This window comes from Acanthochromis polyacanthus, chromosome 15 (genome assembly GCF_021347895.1).
Source record: "Acanthochromis polyacanthus isolate Apoly-LR-REF ecotype Palm Island chromosome 15, KAUST_Apoly_ChrSc, whole genome shotgun sequence".
NCBI lineage: Eukaryota > Metazoa > Chordata > Actinopteri > Pomacentridae > Acanthochromis > Acanthochromis polyacanthus.
In genome coordinates, this window is record NC_067127.1 from 1,218,483 (window position 1) to 1,239,079 (window position 20,597).

Sequence of the window (20,597 nt, forward strand, 5' to 3'; positions counted from 1 at the left end):
CTTGCTTGTAAGTGGCACGATGCAAACCTCCCCAGAGAGCACGATGCCAAAGATTTCACTTTTGAAATATTTTTTTTTACACTGTAACACGTTTAAACACAGAAATATGCAGTTTTGCTTACATCTGTCGACACACACACAAAGAAGCTTCATTATTTTTATTTTGTGGTTCTGAAGACCTTCCTTCATCGCTGCTATTATCTCCTCTTACTACTTCTATCTTTTGTCCAAGTTGTGACTGCAACAAAACTCCACCAAGCTCCTGTCTGTCTGAGTTGGACTTTTGGCACAGAATGCGACTGTTGCTGTGTCCATTCTAGTAAAAGGTATAATTACTCTCTACTGAACGTCTGCTTGGAATCATCCAACTTTCGGTTCTCACACTACAATATGAGCATCATGTTTTAAAACGGCCGGAGTCTCTGCAAAGTGATGCTAACGGAGTGGCACAAAATAGAATCCAGCTTCTCTTTTACTCACTAAAGTTCACATTCTAATGCATGGAATGTTCTTTATTCTTATGCACATCACTGGTTTTATCAGTAGTGATAACTGCATTTTAATTCTGTTTTTTAAACAAAGAGGACTCTGGACTTTCTTTCAGGTCCTCAGTCTGCTTTACTTGTTCACATCATTACTAGAATGATTGAATTGTGTTTTACTGTTTTACTTCAACAAACTGAATGCTGACACACAGGAGGAGAAGATGCAGCTTTACCACAAAGAGTTCTTCTGCAAAAAGACAGGTAGGCCGAGTACAAGTGACGCTAGTAAAGCCAGACAGCGAACATTCATGATCTGCTTCTGCACCAAAACTCTTCAGAAATCTGTCACCGAAAGAGATTTAGTGAACATTAGCTACAACAACAAAAAATAGTTTCAGTGGTGCGATGCAGTCGTTGTCTGGACCCCTACAATCTCAAATTTGGTACATTCCAGTCTTGGTCATGACTCGGTTTGTTTGACTACAACACATTCATCAGCGTTTTAAATTTCATATTATGACTCAGAATTGATTTCAAACGTTTCTGTCTGTGCATCTCGGCTAAACCACTGAAACTGAAAATATTGCAAAGTGTTTGCTCAGTGTTGTGAATATGTGCAGCACTCAAAGGAACAAAAGACACCGAAGCTGAAATAACTTCCCTCCCTCAGTGAATTCTCTCCTCGTGTCTTTGAACAAGACATCAAAGTTCCCTCTGCTGCAGTAATTGACAGCAGAAATGTGAGCTTTAATGGCAATCAAATCCTGTAATCCAGAGCGAGCACCCGACAAAACAATCCTGCAGTCAGAAACAAATCACTGTTTACTGGAGCTGTGAATTCCACTGATGGAAACAGTCAGACGGGGTGAAAACGTACAACCGGACACACACAAACAGCCCGCCAGCGACACCCGACTGGTCCACAGTGTTCCTCTGAGTTATTTCTGTCTGCAGGACAAAGGGCTTTACCTCTGACTGAAAGATGACAGAGTGTGTGTGTTGGAGTTTGAGTGTGTGTGTGTGTTTTGGCAGGATAATTAGACCTTGTGCTTTGCTCCCTGAGAGTTGTTTAACCACAGGTTTGAGCCATAATGAATCTACACTGTCACGGAGACACACACACACACACACACACACACACACACACACACACACACACACACACACACACGAATGGGCACGAACACCCGACCGAGCACGTTCACAGATGTCAGAAAACAAACACACACATAATCACGCACACATTGTGTAAATGTTTAACTGGGAGAGAGACAGAAAGAGAGAGAGAGGCTGGAATAGATGATGGCAAAGGAGAGCGAGAGACTACTGGAAAACAAATAATTACTCTTTATTGCGCTGCAGATTACACAGCGCCGTACGTGTTTTCCAAGCAAATAATTAATCACCACAATATGGCTCGTATGTAAGAGTATTTATAAAAAGTGCTTCGCTTACTTCTCAGGCAATAAAGTGAAGTGAAGCGAGAGGAAACACCTGTGTTTGTGTCAGAGTTCTCAGATGATGTGAGTCATTTTAAAGCCTCTACAGCCTGCAGCGATGCCGCTCTGCCTCTCGGCCTTCAGGCGATGAAGCTGCATGAAGCTCTTCAGTCAACAGCAGCGACACGCCGCCAGCTCAGTGTTCCACAGCAATATAACAACTAGTTGGTAATAATGGGGCAGAAATAATGTGAATAATGTGAGTCATTCCGGAGCCTGATCTCCCATAAAGTAGCGACTTTAGTGCTAAATTGTTCCAGGCCTTATAAAACAATCTCATCAGTCGTATTTTATTGACCTTTTTAGAAAGACAATTATCTGTTTAGTTTAATGTTTCCTTTCCCTTTCTAGCTGGGCCTCTTTGTTGATAGCAATCATGTTCATGACATTGTGAATTAACCACATAGCTTCATCCAGACGCCGTTAGATCAGTGAATTCTAGCTTCTGACCTGATGGTGGCGCTGAGACCAAAGTGGGGCTGGGCGATATGGCCAAAATATAAAATCTGGATGTTGTTTGTTGTTTCTTTGCGGTCTGTTTGCTATGGCTAGTGCTAGCCATGCCGCACTCCCATAGCTGCAGCACTCTTCCCATTCTGTAGGATGCCTCTGCTGGAGGTGCTGAAAGAGGTTAGTTGTGCTGCTACTCTTCGTTTTCACAGTACTTTTGCAAACCTTGCACATGACTGTAGTTTGCTCTGTGTCAGTCTTGTCAAAGCCGAACCACTTCCATATAATCGATGTAACATGAGGCCCTTTTCTCGTGACCAACTCTTCGTCTGCTGTTCTGTCCGCCATGACGGGGGTGTGAGTGTTTTGGCGGAAGGAGATGAGAGGCGGAAGCAAACGCCAGTGCACAAGTCGTGAAAGGCAGAAGAAGAATCTGTATTGTTATATATTTAAGCTCGCCTCGATTTTACAATTTGGCAAATTTTCAAATTGTCAGGTTTTAACAAGGCGAATTAATCAAATTAATTCAATTTATCGCCCACCCGTAGACCAAAGTTAATAACATTCGTTCTGAAGTCGACACAAAAGTCTTGGCCAAATTCTGAGGTAATCTGTGTGAGGGCTGTCAAGGCGTTTCACTCAAAACTAAGTGTCCCTCAAGATAAAGAAAATGAATTGGATGGCCTAACTAATGACATCATCTGGGAACCACGAATGAACCAACTTTTGTGGCAAACAGATGGTAGCCAATAAATGAAAGTTTTGATCTGCTGGTGCAACTTATGAAAAAGTCAAGGGTTTATCATGGTCCTAAGGATTCATCCTCTGGGCACCATGACTGCGTGTACCAAATTTCATGGCAATGCATTCAAAAGTTTTGGTTTAAACATTTCTGAAAAAAAATGTAAAAAAACTGTGAAATAGAAGCCAGGGGACCACAAAATCTCGTAGACTTCATCCTCTTTGGGCCATGAATATAAAAATCTAACAGAAACAAAACTATTTACTTTTTCCAAATCAGTTTTAAAGAAAATTGCTGATTTTTCCCGCCTTTCCAACCACTGTAAATCCCAAATTGCATTTAAAACAAAGCAAATAGAAGAAAAAATTACTCTTTGTGATCGGTGTAACGTCAACCTCAAGATTAAAAGTCAGTGGTTTACCCAAACAATGACATCATCTGGCAACCAGCAATGCATCAGTTTTTGTGAAAACCACACGCCTGAATCACGAGAAATTAACCCAGCTGACCTAAACATAACTCGTCTATTCTGCTAAGCCTAATGGATCACAGCGTAGGATTCATGGCAATGGATTTCTTGAAATTTCCTCCCAGACTGCCTCATGCTCCTGTCAGACCTCTGAACTCTACACATCTAGTTGGAAGACGTCATCCCCCAGATGTGCCTGGGTTGACTAGATGCAGTGACTCATGACGATTCCAGGGATTGTTGAAGGATTAAACTCTAAAATGCATCTTAAATAAAGCAAGTATAAGAAAAAAAATCACTCTTCAGTAGAACTGGTCACAGTATGACAATGTGTGAAAACCACGTGCTTGAATTATCCCGGTCTAGTTCAGCTGAGACAAATGTGATTCGTCTATCCTGCTAAGTCCAGCTGATGACATGTGGAGTTCTTGGCAATGGACTTTCTGACAATAGATTTCCTCTGAAATTTCCTCCAGTTCCTGTCAGATCTCTAAACTGTCCATGTCGAGTTGGAAGACATAATCGTCCAAACGTGTCAGTGTCCAGACCAGACGAATGACTCGCAGTGACTCCAGTGATTGTTCAGAAAAGCACTGAACGTTGCTATGGACACTACTGCTCACGTCTGGAGTCAGGGGTTCAGATGGTGTTCTTAGCTGAATACTTGGTGGGGTTTGGACACGCACATTTGAGTTGCATCCGCACTCACACTTCAACAAACACAATGACAAATCCTGGAATAGGTTTGAAGCCGTGGACGGAACTTTAGTTTACAGATCGCTACAATCAGAATTAAGGCTGAAAAGGATGCAAGATCCTACGTTCAGACTTTTTTGTAAACTTGTTTATGAACTCTTGTCCGTTTTAAGTCTTTCCACATTTTTGCTTCTTCCACACTCAAACTGATGGACTCTCATGTACTGTCAATAAATGTGGATCACTGAGGTTTTGTGGGAGTGTTTTGGCCACTTTTGCAATCACTTTTAAACTGGGATTAAAATTCTGTTCTTAGTTTGTTCAATTATTTTTGCACTTTAAGCAGAACTGCACTAAACTGAATGTTTTCATTTACACTACTTTAAAATGTGTCTTTCTTCTCATACTTTTGATTAAAGTCTAAAAAAATGTCTTGTTTCTGTGGTTCAGAACTCATGCGTGAACGTGCATGTGCTGTTGCCCACAGGAACAGCATCACCTGCCAACAGAACAGGGAACAAGGCTCCACGTTCCTCTTTTCTCGGCCTCCTCATTGTTCTACGGCAGAAACAAACACACATATGGCGGACAACTCTGCAGCCAAGTTCACAGAAGACACACAGCTACACTTCTGTTTCTCTTTCTCTTTATGTCTTCCCCCGTTGTTGAGTCACAGCCTTAACTCACTTCATTCTCACATTCATCCCACCGCCTCCCACCGCTTTCCTCTGCAGCGTGAATCACAGGCGTGAGGACCAAAGCCGTGCATGACGCTCACCACGTACCCAATCCCAGCTCATGGGATCTTTCACATGTGGAGTAAATCAAATTCTCCACAGCGTCAGTGCTGCTGTTATCTGTTGACCTGCTGATTTCAGTATAGGGCTCAGTGCAACGTTCAAAGAGCGCAACGACAACATATTTGATCGAGGCAGATAAATGCAGAAACTGATGCAAACCACAGCTGATAAATGATGGCTTTAATTTTTGCTTAGTTAAACGCTGAACCTTCAGTTATGTCTCAAAACTGTTGGCCCTAAAAATGAAAGTCACTCGCGACCCAGGAGTGTTTCTGTTCACGTGTGCTGGATGCAAATGATATCCGGTTGTGTTTGTTTCCTTGTTTGATGTCATGAAGTCTGTTTTTATTGGCTTATTATCAGTCACATGAGCACTGCAGCACCTGAGTTACAGGTTTAGCGTAGAGCTGCATTTTCCCTGATGTTGGATGGCTTTGGTGAAATACCGTTCAATTATTGAATCACAGACAAGTAAAGACTGATAAAGATGCATCATTTTTACCATCATTCCATCACCATAAACCAGATACAAGTTCTGTGTTGGTCTCAGTGATCCTGCCCCCAGTGATATAATGCAGCTTGCCTGACCAAGATCCGTTTCTTTGACTGTGGAAATGTGGTCAAAATCAGGCTGAGGGACCTTAAAACTGCTTTGGCAGAAACTGGATGATTATTACTTCAGAGTCCTTTCCAGATTTCCACTACAAATTCTGAACCTGGGAGGCCAAAAGATCTTTGAAGGAACCTTCAGGGTGGGGAAGCAAAAATGTCCTATTGACAAATTTGCATGTCCTGCCCAAATGGTGAGGGTAATCAAAACAATAATTAAAATCAACATTCCTTACCTTTAACCAATCTTTTCAGTATTTGTCAGACCTTGGTGCATTGTGAAGTGAGCAAGCAACAAGCAAAACGCAACAGGGTTTGTGATCTCCTGGATGCCCAAATCCCTCAGAAGGACATTGCCAAGATTGTTGGCATCAGTGAGAGGACCATTCACCGCATCCAGCATGCCAGACAATCCAGTTTGGGCACCAAGAGATCTCCAGATGGTCCTGGGAGTCTTGGGCTCAGATGGCAGTAAGATGCCCCCCTACTTCTTCCAGCCAGATCAGAAAATTGGGGCTGATGTGTACTACAAAGTTCTGAGGTACACCGTTTTGCCCTGGCTGAAGGCCACCTACCCTGACAACAACTATATGTGGCAGCAAGATGGGGCTCCTGCTCACACATCAATCAAGGTCCAAAAGTTCTGTGAGTAGAATATGGAGAACTTCTGGCCCAAAGGCATTTGGCCCCCGAGCTCACCTGATATAAACCCCCTGGATTTTTTCTGATGGGGCGCCATTGAGTTGAGGACTAATGCCACCCCTCATGCCAATATGGATTTACTTAAGGCTGCATTCTCCAGGGAATGGGAGGCCTACCCCAAGGAGGATATCAGGAGGGCCTGTGCCTCTTTCAGAGGCTGTATCGAGGCCTTCATCATGGCTGATGGAGGACAGATTGAAGAAACATGTTCTGAAAGCTTTAAATTTGTCTTCTTCAAGAAATCAGTTCAAAATTCCAAAGAATAAAAAAGTTATACCCATTTATAGTTGTTTTTACCTGACAGGGCATTTTTGCTTCCCCACCCTGTTGGTGTTCTTGGGTCATGATGGGGAAAAGGAAAGCGGTGCCACAAATTACAGAAACATAACTATTGTAGCTAAGATGCTTTTACAAAACGCTCTAGATGCAAATGGCTATTATTAGTGATCAGTTGGAGTTGAGTATGTGCGTCTTTATCAGAGGTTACAGAGGATTGTGCACAAGACTGCATAAAGATCAAATTTAACAAATGTAAGAGAAAGCTGGAACACTGGTTTTTCTGACATTATTTTTTGAATGGTAAAGAAAACGGGTTCAATCTGCATTGTGTAAGTACTACTGCACTGGAAGCAGTCGGAGTGTTTAAAAAAACTCCATTGCATTTAAAGGTTAAAGGGTTTCGTAGCCAAGTTTGTACTGGTTTGAAAAAAATGCTAAAAAAGCGAGCAGGCATAGAGGGTTAACTCCCTTCCCGTTTGCTGCTCATAAATAACCAGAGCATTAACCGCAGTGGGAGAAACACTCTTCTGATGTATTAAACTGCTCCAAAGGAGACTTGTAGCTTTATAGCTGCTAAGCCTCTGACACCGAGGGAGCATTTTAAGCTCTTCACAGGGATATAATAGTCCTGTCATGCAATTTCTTCACTTTCATTTCTAAACCCATTTCTCTGATGAGATTAAAGTGAATTCAAACTAGCACATATTTTCCTCCCGCTTCCTCTCCGTCTTCCCAAAGCTCCAGTCAGCTCTTTGATAGGGGAGTAAATAAAACTGGGATGATGCAACATGCAGAAATGTTGCCAAAGAAAGAGCAGCCAAGAGGAAATTAAGTCTTATTGCAGCTACACAACTTTACGGCTGCGCCATTCAGACAATAATGTGATCATCTGTCGTCATCTGTCGCAACCGTATCAGAAAACCAAACCGAAAGACTCATCCATCACTCCAAATACCGTATTTTCTCAAATCTGCTATGTTCCTGTGATTTGATTTTAAATGCACACCGACTTCAAAAGGACATAATGAGCAGTTTAGGAGCAAAATGAACTCTTTCCTGCTCCGTTTGCATCACTACCTCTGACATCTAGCTGAGAGCTGAGCAGGTAAATTGCTGCTACCGAGGCTGAGCAAACAACCTCCACTTTTAAATGAGCTTCTGTGGGCCTCACCACATTTAAACACCCAATTTGTACCACTAACTTTTGTTGTTGTTTCCTTTCCACTGCTGGAAAGTGGCTCAGGGTTTTGCAGAGAAAAATGAATCCGATTTCCTCCTCATCTGTGCTCAACGAGTCCGTCTCCTGCCCCTCCACTGCTGAGGGTTTTTTTTTCTATTGAACAGCTGTTTTGTTGTGTTTTTAAACTGCAGCGGTTATTGTGGCATCAGGATTCTCGGTCGCTTCAGGCTTCCTGCTCGGTTATTTTCTGATCAAAGGTCATTTTATTTTTCTCACCCAGAGCGCAGCAGAAATTACAGCTGGTCTCAGACTCCTTCAGATCACCCACCACGTTATTCCAGAGGCAGTTTGCTCCTGATTTAGACTGCTTTCACATGAAGACGTTTAACTGCTTAGAACATTTCTATATCACGCAAACAACTGGATTTATCCGAGCGAGGAGCACAACTGCTGCGCTGAAATACTACAAGAGTGATTCATCAGTGGTAAAAAACATCAATTTTTTTAACTATAAGAAACACGTTTATGCAATTCTACATTTTGCAATTTAATGTTAAACTCGCTGGTTCAATTCCATGTTTTTCTGCTCCAACTTACAAGATTTCTTTCCAAAATGAAGCATTTGGTAAATATATATGAACTTAAATGACATAATTTCAACACATACACTCCTGTTTCAAAAGTTTGGGGTCAAACAGGCATTTTCATGTTTTCCATGAAAGCTCCCACTTTTATCCATGTGCTAACACAACTGCACAAGGGTTTTCTAATCATCAATGAGCCTTTGAACAGCATTAGCTAACACAATGTAGCATTAGAACACAGGAGTGATGAATGGTAGTGTAAAAAAATACAGCAAAAATATAGTTAAAATACAGTAAAATATACTAAAAAAAAGCAAAAATAGTCAAAATACAATAAAATTACAGTAAAAATACTGTTAAAATACAGTATAATATACTAAAAAAATACTGCAAAAATAGAGTCAAAATACAGTAAAAATATTGTAAAAATATAGCAAAAATATAGTAAAAAATATAGTCAAAATACAGTATAATATACTAAAAATACTGCACAAATAGTCAAAATAGAGTAAAAAATATAGCAAAAATATAGTAAAAATACTGTAAAAAAAGTTTAAAAATACAGTAAAAATGTAGTAAAACATAGTAAAATATATTAAAAAAACTGAAAAAATAGTAAAACTACAATAAAAATATACACTAGTTTGAGATCATCCAGACAATTTCATGTTTTCCAGGAAAACTCCCACTTTTATCTATGTGCTAACAGGACTGCACAAGAGTTTTTCATTTAATGGTATCTTCATCGGAAAAAAAATGCTTTTCTTAAAAAAAAACAACAACATTTCTAAGTGACCCCAAATTTTTGAACGGTAGTGTGGATTTAAACATTGAAATGGCATTGAAAAAAACTGGCAGATGTGATCAGTACATCTGTTAATTTTGCACTTTTAACCAAGTTTAGATGTCAGATCAACAGAAAACCTCTCAGTGCAGTAATTTTACACCACTTCTTTCCACCTGGGACTTCACTTCTGACAAACTACAACTTACCACAATAAAGACAGAAAACACACAGAATGAGGCAGGATTTGATGGAATTAATCGTCACCTGAACATCTGCTCCATGACAGACGTCAAAGACTTCCGCCAAAATCTGCAAAAATGAATTTTTTGGTGGTTGTGGTCTATACCCAGATGCCTTCTCCAGCACTGACAGTGACTCACCTGCAGGACAAGCCTGTTGTACTCGTCTCCAATACGTTGGAGCTCTCGTCCGAACGCCTCTTCATGCATGGCCCCTGCTGCGTTTCTCCGCCGAATGCTAGAGGGGTTGAGGGACAGTCCTGCAACAGAAAGAAAATAAAACTTTGCAAATATGATCACACGAGCACGCATGATGGTGGTGCAGCGGGTCATACAGAACCTGGGTGAGGGTAAAAGATGCTAGAAATGTGCAGACCATTTACGATTTTCAGGATTTGTGTGGTGCAGCTTCAGCTCACACATTCCTTTGCAAAATTTCTGCACTGATTCAAAGTATAAATATTCTCCATCGAGGCAAAATGAATATTCATCTATGTATGTAATCAAACAGGATCTGCAGCTTGATGTGTGGTCAGAGGTTTAGACTTGAAAATGCAGCGAAACGTCAGAACAAAGATATTTGAAATGTGACTGACAGAGGAACTAAACTCTGCATTTACAGAAGTCTTTACTGTGAAGCTCATTCACTGCAAACATTAGGCTTCCATGAAATAAATCTGCAGCCACAACAGCAAAACCACCCGAACTGTGCTCTGTGTGCTGAGCTAAACATGGAAAACATGACAGAGAAGCAGACAATGCATGATTTTTTGGAGAATCTCACGTGATGATGTGCACGTTGAGCTTTACCACCAGTGCATGAGAGCGTCATAACGGATGCAGTTATGAAAACATAACGACAGAAATCTTTTTAGCAGGAGCGTTTTGAGGGAATTAGATAACACTCAGAGTGTGATTCGGAGCGCAGGTGCTTCACTGAGCAGACGCTTGTTTAGATACGACCGAGTTGAGTTTATTTGATTTTATAAAAGATGCTCACAGTGATGTGATGAAATCCCAGACGAGATGCAAATCACACCGATTCAAGCTGAGATTAAAAAAGAGCCAGTCATGCTTTTATTTTCATGTTTACTGGAAGAAACAACGTTAGCTTAGAACCGGATAAATGTGAACAGCACTGACTGATTGGCTGACCGGGTGATGAATGTGTGTGTGTGTGTGTAGGTGTGTGTGTGTGTTTTCGTGGTTGATCTGTTACGTTTTCAGTCTGAACTACAGTATGACTATGAAAGGCTCTGACCTCTTACCGTTCTCCGCTTATGACTCATGCACGCCGCTGTGAAACCCAGACTTAATATTTCTCACATCCTCCGATATCGAAGAGACCGATTCACAAATCAATCCATCGAGCTGCACCAGAACGTTTCTGATGGGAGCTACGAGCACGAGGGCAGCCGTGCATGCTACGCTAGCATCAGATAACGCTACATATACTGTATTTATGTGGTAACTGTGTGAATAAATTGCCCAATTTGTCCAAATAAATGAAGATATCTCCTGTTTCTTAAATAATAGATCCAACTTAGTGCTAGTCTAAACTGATTCTCATCTTCCTGACTGGTGTGAACTCAAAATAAGAGAGCAGAACACTCAGTTGCACTTAACACACTTTACAATTAAAACTATTTCTATGTTATCCTCGGCTTCTTCTTGCTTTGGCCACATTTTAAAGGACTATGTGAAGGCCAGGCTGCTTTGAGGAGACACTGGAGATATTTAGGAAGTTGAATGCTGTGTCATAGCCTGCACAGGGATTATTTTTGTAACATTCTTTTGAAACCACAGAAACCAAAAAAAACATCTCCAAATACAGTACATGATCGTCTGCATGGAGTTCTGCTGCACAAGCAACAAGAGTGTTTTGTCATAATTCTCACAAACCAAGATGGAAAAAAACTGCTAATAATGTTTTGCTGATGCTCAAAGGCGAAGCAAACACAAAAAACACAAAACGATTCACCGTGCCTGCAGCAGGCGTAAACTAACCGTGACGTCACCCGTTGGTTTCAACGCCGAGAAAATGAAGCCCGGATTTTGCTACTTCCTGGTCGCCGTTTTGGATTTTTTGGAGCCAGTGACGTAAAAAGCGTCATCAAACAGGCTGGACCGGAGAGCAACTAGGGGCAGGATTGGCTGAGGACTCTCTTATCCCGCCCACATTTTACCGCAGAGGCTTCTGTTGCTGTCCATCAAGTATAGCCACGCCCCCTGGCTCCGCCAACTTTAACGATTTATTTAAAATTCAGTATTGATTTATTTTAAGATCGGCCACCTGATCTCTCATTTTGACCATGAAAACTAACGGGAAAAAAATCCTGAGCTGTAGAACATCAGTCTATCAAATTTTATTTTTTCCAAAAATGAATTGGGGTCTATGGAGCAAAAGCTTTTTGGAGCCAACCCTAGCGGACGGCGTGATATTGCAAGTTTTTGACACTTCCGGGTTGGCTTCAATTCTGGAGCCAGATGCTACGTCCACTATATATACAGTCTATGGCCTGCAGACAATCAGGCTCTGTGCAGCTCTCCATGCACCGTGCATGAACGAAGAGAAACAGCAACTGAAGATGACAAGAAACAGTGACTGAGAAGTGTTTCTCCAACTCAGGCCCCATCTACACGAAGACAAATCGAGGTCTAAACGCATAAGTTTCTTGCCGAATCTGCGTATCATCCACACGAAGACGGTGTTTTGGGGGTCTGTAAACGATCATTTTTGAAACCAGGTTCCAGAGTGGAAAGATTTTGAAACGCCGTATACGCAGCTCCGTGTTTACCGGCTATCCGCTGCTTTTCAGATACGCTTGCGTCATAGTTTCGTAGCTTCATTGACACGCATGCACCACACGCGGCAACGACAACAACAATGGCGGCGTACAGTGTAGCAAATGTGCTGATGAAGCTAGTGACCCTACTATCCCTGTTGCAGCAAAATCTCCTTCTTCTCAATCACCACCGAGTTGAACAAACAATTATCGAGGACACATTACGGCACTTAATGGATACACCCCGGAAAAGGACCCACTGTTTTTTCTTGTTTGCGCGTTTCTGTCATATCGTTACAGCGCCCCTAGAGGTCTTTCATGTGTTTTACAGCGTTTCCATGCGTATCGAGTGCATTCATGTAGAAGCACACATTTTCTGAGACGCCTTCGTCTTTATGGCGATCGCTTTTGAAACTGTTAAGCGTTTTGTCTTCGTGTGGATGGGGCCTAAGACTATCACCTTTGTCCAAACCTAACCAACTAGTTCTAGTGCCTAAACTTACTGAAGTAGTTTTGTGACACAAAGGCAAGCAAACGATGTAAAACAGAGACTAAAAAGCGATTGCACAGGTGTGCTTTAACACAAACCATGATCGTCTCTAACGTATCCAAGCAGTTTTGCTGTCCAAAGCTAGCCAAGCAGTTTGTCATTTAAACAAAAGCAAACAGGGACTGAAAATGACCAAAAAAACAGGATGGTAACCGGCTAATAATGGTTTGCTGATCCTCAAAGGCAAGCAAATGAAAGAAGAATTTAGAGAAAATAGTTCTAAAGAGTCTGAGTCTGACTGGAATAAATCATTTTTTACTCCAGCTGAGGACACTGAGTGGGCTTTGTGCAGCTCACCAACTTGGATTTCAGTCTAAAGTTTATTTGTTCTATCAAAGCCTCAGGCACAAATCTATCTTTGTGCAAGCAGCCCCGAGGTCGCGTTATAATTAAACTGTGTGTGTATAAAGACAAAAAACGCATCAAAGTGGTCTGTTTCCCTCTGAAAGTGAAGAAACCTGACTGTTCTGTGAGCGCGATCTTCCTGCAGGAGGAGGAGGAAGTGCTGAGCAACAACAACAACAACACGGCGATAAACCCATCCTCCTTAAGCCCTGCGCTCTATCTCACCATCTAACACACAAACAGCCAAGAAATCTTGATAACCGATGCTTTTTGTGAGACGAGGACGATGAATTACATGCTGTTTATCTCCTCTGTGCCCCATCTCATGAATGCAGCAGACTGATTGAAATGCAAAGAACTTCTGTCTGCATCGTACAAAAGACCTGCAGGCCTATTTTGACTGCTAAAATGCACACATTGATTGGCGTACTTAATGAATGACACGAACACGCAGGTCTGTTTTGACTGCTATCTTGTCTGTCTGGCTGCAGTGGCTGAGAATAAAAGCAGACACGAGGCAATCAGTGAAACTAATCACTGCTATTCTAAAACGCTGAGCCACGCATACGGAGCGGAGGCTAACGGATGTTTTACTTCAGCCTCCGGAGATGAAGTTTTTTTACACACAAAACTCCACTATCTTTAGAAACAAAAAACATGTGTTTGTGGTTAAAAGTGGGGTGTTAACAGAAAGGGCAGAATTTTTATGTAACCACACACTTTAAACACGCGATGATGTCTGTTTTTGCACCTGAAACCACGGCTCACTTCAGGGAATCTGAGATAAACAAAGAGCTATCAGGATGAGGGAACAATATTATTAAGTAGTGGATATGTTTGCAATCCAGAGCTCCAGATTTACTCTGTTAGCTGTTGTTTTTGTGCCAAACTTCCGCCTCATGGCACAGTTTTGTTTATTAGCAGGGAGCTAAGACCGGCAACTTCAGCCGCCGACAGCAGCAGTGAAAAGCCGGAGTCTTTCTTCTCAAAGCTGTGCTGATGTAAACAAGCCTGAGGGAGCAGAGCGCTTTTAGATCAGTGCTGCTGGAGGTGACAGACTGTGTGTTTTGTTCTGTGTTTGTTTGGCAATAAACTACAGACATAAAAATAGGATTGGGGCAGGGAGAACTGATGAAACTCCAACAAACACTTTGGTAGTAAGTTCAAACCCACAGAACTGGATTTCACACGTTTCTGGAGACACAAATATGAGTAAATCAACCAAATACTTCAGGAAACTATCAAATGGAGACAAACAGAGATGTGCCATCCAGATTACTGAGCGGTTTTAAAACAACGCCAGGCAGAAAATGTAATTCTTGGTATTTAAAAACAGTTTATATCAAAAAATTATTCAGGAAGAAAAAAGGGTAAAAGAGTAAAAGACAAGTAATGGTAACTGTGATAGAAGTCCACCTCTTGCTTAGCGCTTGCACAGGTTTATTTTAAACCAAACCAACATCTTTCCTGATATGTACTGAAGTAGTCTCACTGTCTAAACTCAACCAAGCAGCTTTGCAGCAGAAACAAAAGCAAACAGTGACTGAAAATGACAGAAAACTGCAGCAGAAAGCAGAGACTGCAAAGCACAGATGTGTTTAAAACCAAACCGTCCTCTGTCCTCAATGTACTCAAGTAGTTTCGGTACAGAAACTTATTTAACTCGTTTGTTGCAGAAACGAAAGCAAACAGTGAACAAAAATGACAGAAGACAAGGACAGACAACGGCGACTAAAAAACATTTTCCCAGCCGTGTTTTAAACCAAACCATCATCTTTTCCTAAACGTGCAGCAGAAATGTCAGAGCCTAAAGCTAACCGAGCAGTTTGGTAAAGGAAACGAAAGCAAACAGAGACTGAAAATGACAGAAAACTGCAGCAGAAAGCAGAGACTGCAAAGCACAGATGTGTTTAAAACCAAACCGTCCTCTGTCCTCAATGTACTCAAGTAGTTTCGGTACAGAAACTTATTTAACTCGTTTGTTGCAGAAACGAAAGCAAACAGTGAACAAAAATGACAGAAGACAAGGACAGACAACGGCGACTAAAAAACATTTTCCCAGCCGTGTTTTAAACCAAACCATCATCTTTTCCTAAACGTGCAGCAGAAATGTCAGAGCCTAAAGCTAACCGAGCAGTTTGGTAAAGGAAACGAAAGCAAACAGAGACTGAAAACGACAGAAAACAGCGACAGAAAACAGCAACTGAAAGGCTTTTGGCAGACAAGAGTGAAAAATGACAGAAAGCACGGGCTAAAAGCATTGGTGCAGGTGTACTTAAACACAAACCATTGTCTTTCCCCCAACCTGACTAAACAGTTTTACAGCATTAACAGAAGTAACCAGTGAGTAAAAACGACAGAAAACTGCTTTTGCACAGATCCCCTGAATTCTGTTTCAATGTAAAAACACGTCATTTCAATTTGTTTGCAGGAATTGTGTTTCAGAATTTGACTTTTTTTCCAACATTTCTCTCAGAAACTGCAGCATTCAGCACTTCAGATTCTTCAGTGTTTCACAAGAGGAGATCTCTGGCAGCTATTTAGCGTGGCAGTCCTAAAAACATCAAAATAGAGTGTTCTCTTCAGTTTCACAGATCGGTTCCTGCATCTTTCCTGCACTGTGACGCTGCAGTCACACGGCCGGGCGTGGCGCTGCTGGTTTAGCTGAAGACCCGTCCTGCTTCCTGTAAACTGACTCAGCAGGATTCCTTAAAAACTGTAAATCTACGGCAACAATCCAGCATCAGCAGGTCTAATAAGTCTTGAGAGTCCAACTCAACGTGTCGTTATGTGTTTGTCTCCAACACAAATAAGATGAGGATGTAAATAAATGACAGGCTGAGATTAGGGTCTGGAAGGACGGTTTAATGTTTATTCAGTCACATCTGGCTCAGTTTTATCACCAGTATGTATCGAGCATCTCAGAGTTTGTGACTTTGGGAGGTTTTGTGCACTCACAGGAAGGAGACATTACTCAATAGGAAGCAGAGTATTACTACTACACTGGAATGAAAACATGGGAATCATCAGAAAAGGATTTGGCAGACTGCTGACTCGTTAGTGTTTTTTATATCTGCATGTTTCTGCCTGAACTCTCTGGATTTCCCTTCAAGGGCCAACGGAGTCAATAAACCAGAATGTGAAAACAAATACAGACCGCCTTACTCATCTGACAGAATACAGTAAATACTGCAGAGTAAAAGACTCTTTCCACATGAGTAAGATCTCATGAGAGAAACAACATCCCCGGTATGTGTTTGTTCATCTTTTTACTATCACTGTTAGCACTCAGCAGCAGCACCACCCAACCAAAGCCCTCGGTGTTTGATAAAGGAAGCTTCAGGGAGCTGGTGATGGGCTCATATCTGGTTTCATATTTTGCTGCACACCCACACAGAAGTAGCAGCAACAGCAGCAGCAGCAGAAAAATTCACAGAGAAAACATCCAGAGCAGCTTGTATTGGCTGAGTCAGGCCAACTTTCACACACAGGCTCAGTATTTTAGCTTAATATCAGGGTGTGTATTTATGTCACACAGATAAGACTTTAATTTGCAGTTTGTTGCTTCATTAATGCTGATTTGGGGACACAGAAACAGACAGTGGCAGACTATTTCTGGGATCATTAGAAGCATTTTTGAGGACATCAGAGGTCTAGCTGTTTTATTTATCACCTGGCAGCAGCAACCAGATCACAAGAGGGGTTTTATACGAGCAAAAACTACTGCAGAGAATGTCAAACTGGTTTTCCTCTTTGTCCGCAGCTCCTGCAGTCATTCAGCTCACCGTGCTGCTGCCGCTGCGTCTCCGGTCCTCCTCTGTGCGCCTCACCGGCCATGCGCTCCAGTGCGTGTCTGATCACCTGGCCGCTCGGGCTCGGAGTTTGCGTGGTTTTGTCAGCCGTCAGCCGCTTCGGTGAGAGCGGGGAGCTCGGCACCGAGTCGGAACCATCGGCGGAGAAATAACCACTGGAGGAGCGGCGAGGGAGGTGAAATATCGACCTGGTCTGAAACACGCCTAGGCTGGCTCTGGACCAGGACGGGGAGTCCGGCTCTCCTCCGGTGGAGTTCGAACGGGATGTTTTCGCCGAGACTCCAGCTGCACCGACGGGTTCTGGATCCGCTCCGCCGCCCTCTGTAGCTGCTACTGCGGCCGAGCCATGGGACGGGTTTGGCGGTCTGTTGGATGAACAGAGCGGCACCGTGAGCCTGGAGCCTCATCACTGAGTCCAAACAGCCTACAGCCTCCCTGACTGTCTGCATGTGGAGCCGCGGGTGAAGCAGCGCTGGAGCTCCAAATGTCCTTTAGAACAGCTGGGTTTCTTTAAATTTAATCTGGATAATTCACCACAAACTCTGCGACGCGCACCAACCTTTTTCTGAATAACAGCGCTCCGACACGAACCGGCTTTTATAAAACTTACCATAATCTCTTCACTTGATACCAAAACACCAGCTGGGAGTTGTGTAGCCAGAGTAAGTCTATGTGTACGGAATGTGTTCCTGTCCAGGCGGTAGCCCGGGTTTCCTGTCCAAACTGGCCACCCGGTGTCCATTGTTTGACAGAAAGTGCTGATTGCAGCAGATCTTTGTTTGACTTTTGGGAAAAACATAATCCGGCATGAAGGAAGCGGCTGGAGTAACTTCAACTGCGTCACAAACAAACAGCCCCAAAGAAATCCGAATAACCAGATCAGCCAGTCTGGAAATCTAAGTATTCGAGTTAAATCAACTTAAACAATCTCCCAGTTTTCTCTAATATTTGTCCTTTTTGTCAGTTAACGAGGATTTTCTTAAACTAAGTAGAAAGTTGCTTTAGTAAAGTTACTGTATTTAAAACTATTTGCGAAGAGAATAAAAATCTGTGACAGTTTTCGTTGTAATCACTAAAACTTCAGCTCCAAACGTGACGTTCTTACAGCAGGGAATCATTAAAATGATATTGTGTAGCGGCACTTCCTGTTTGTCCGGGCTCAACTGCAGCCTCCACTGCGCGCAGATTCCCAGTGGCAATGACCTACTTCTGTGCCAAAATAAGCCAAAACTAACCAACCGGATTCCTCACCGCGTCTACATTTACAGGCGACACATGTTTACACACCTGAGATGCAAATCTTCATCATTTCGCTTTTTACGCATTTTTTACGCGCGGAGGAACAGCGACAAGACGCGCTCTTCAACTGGACGCGACCGACCTTCCTCTGGCCACATGAACGTTTAAAGTTCCCTCAGAGGTTTCGGTACAGATTTAAGCGCAAGGAGGAGAGAAACGACGGGAGGCTGAACCGACGCGCACGGGAGACACGCCGCCCCGCCAAGGAAGGAAGGAAGGGAAAGGAAACCGGCGCTGCCTGGAAACTCACAAACACGGCACTGGATGAGGCGCTAATTTCTTTCTTTTTTTCTTTTTTTTTTTTTTTTTAAAGAAACGCGTCCAGCAGCACGTCTGCACAGTCATCTATTGACATCCAGAGGGGGGTTGTAGTTTCAGTGTCTCCGTGGGCAGAACAGCCTCACCAGGTTTTTAAAAAAGTGACATTTTCGACTACGCGATGAGGTTTCGCTTTACGATTAACACCAAAATATCTAAATAGTTGACAGCTGTCACACGGGAGCTGCGTGTCTGCTGGATTGTGCACTGTAAATATGCGGCTTTCTTCCTCAAAAACACATGATCAGTGTGCGCCTCCCACTGGTTGGTGCTCACAGCTGCACTGCTCAGAGTCTTACAGCGCATAAAATGGCAAATTTATCTGTTAAAATCGGGGAAATGCGCATATTTATAAGAGGTAATGAGAGAAAAAATACGAGTGAAGCAGGTGGAATGGCTCTTTAAATTTCTACACAGCTCACAGGCTACAACTGTCCGAAATTAAAACGAGAATGAACTCAGTGACCTCGATCAAAACAAGACAAATGATGACTAATCTATGAACAAATCCCCCCGTCTGCTCAGTGAAATAGCTGTACACGGATTAATCAGAAAGCTGTGAAGTGTTGAATTATTGCTTTAAACTTAAAACTCACTGTTCAGTCAAATAAAGCGCAGTTTATCCTCTGCATCCCTGGAGACAAAGCGACCTGCACCGGCACTCACAGCTTTAATTTAGACCGTGTTTATCCCGGTTGAAATGCGATCTACACGTCTGACTCATGCGGTAAGAGCTTAATAAATGGAAGTGAGGCCGGTGCGCAGTTGTGCCAAACCGGCGAAGTCAGATGATCTCTGCAAAGCGCACCGAGTTCACCCGGAGAGGCGGCCAGAGAATAAGAAAAAGCTCTCTATGAACCCTTATTTGATCAATTATATGAAAACAAAGCACCGTAAAGTAAATTATGTGTCACTTTAATACAGCTTGTCTGCAAGATAAATCCTGTAAATGTGGATTAAAACGGCATTTATAAATTAGAAAAAGGATTAGATTGTTTTCCTAAAGCTGTTATTTATTGCCTATTAAAAAGTGCCATAACACTGTTCAGCTGCGGCCGTGTAGCGTGACAGCTGGCACGCCGGTGCGCGCAACGAAACTGCACTTTTGCGAAGTTTGCTGTTCGAAAAAAACAACACGCACGCACGCGCACACAAACACGCACACTTGAAGTCACCTGTGTCCAGACTCACCTGGACGGACGGTGCATGTCAGTGGCAGCTCATCCCCGCGTCCTCCGGTAAAATGTTCTAGTTAATAGAAATATAAATCAAGGAGATTTCCAAAAGGAGCCAAAGATTCCTGAAATGCACAGATTAATCCAGGAGTTTGTGCTCACTAAGGCTTGAAATAATCCGTCTCTTGTGAGCACAGAGCTGCATCAGAGGAGGAAAACAATCTTCAGACAGGTCTTTGTTTTCTCTGGGCTTCCCTGCTTTCCTCTTCTTCTGTTCTGGTCCAACTAAACTAGGTATTCTGTGCGGGGTGCTCTAATTTTCCTTTAAACTCCACCCTCCCCTGGTAGGTGGAGTTTCTGCTCTACACTCTCTGCTTTGTATCGCCCTCTGTTGGTGAATTTACGCACTCTTTGTCTCTAACTGGGACTTGGGTCTTTCTTGGCAGTGAGTGGGACGTCTAAAGAAAAAAACAACACAGAAACAAAAGCAGTAAGAGCGACTGCAGATCTACTGTGGAACACTGTCATGCTTCACTTTGGTGTTAGGAGTGTTTGCACCAAAGTCAGTATTTTGTTACATCCACAGTGCAATCAGTAAAAGTCTGCTCCCCCAGCCTAAAGCAGCACCAGATCAGCACCCTTCCACCTCCATGCTTCACTGTGGTGGTTCTGGATTTACCTGGATGTCGGATTTGTTGGCTGAGAGGATTCATGCTGTGAATTTGTGCTCACCGGATGGATGGATGGACGAATAGATGGATCGATAGATGCAAATCGTGCTATTAGAAGAA

The 20,597-nt window shown here is 42.6% G+C and overlaps 1 protein-coding gene across 2 annotated transcripts in view; it reads right to left on the reverse strand.

Annotated features, from left to right (window-relative positions):
* LOC110948216 (uncharacterized) overlaps nucleotides 1–19,938 on the reverse strand; it is a 33,964-nt gene extending 14,026 nt beyond the window's left edge. The window contains exons 1-3 of one of the 2 annotated variants that reach the window (XM_022189647.2): nucleotides 19,823–19,938; nucleotides 16,988–17,379; nucleotides 9,663–9,781 (exon numbers count right to left, since the gene is read on the reverse strand). In XM_022189647.2, the coding sequence (XP_022045339.1) occupies nucleotides 9,663–9,781; nucleotides 16,988–17,379; nucleotides 19,823–19,839 (528 nt within the window). In that variant the 5' untranslated portion in view covers nucleotides 19,840–19,938. Of the gene's footprint in view, nucleotides 1–9,662; nucleotides 9,782–16,987; nucleotides 17,380–18,301; nucleotides 18,423–19,822 lie in introns of those variants that run through there. The other variant, XM_022189646.2, reaches the window with a different exon arrangement.
* Between the last annotated feature and the right edge of the window lie 659 nt (nucleotides 19,939–20,597).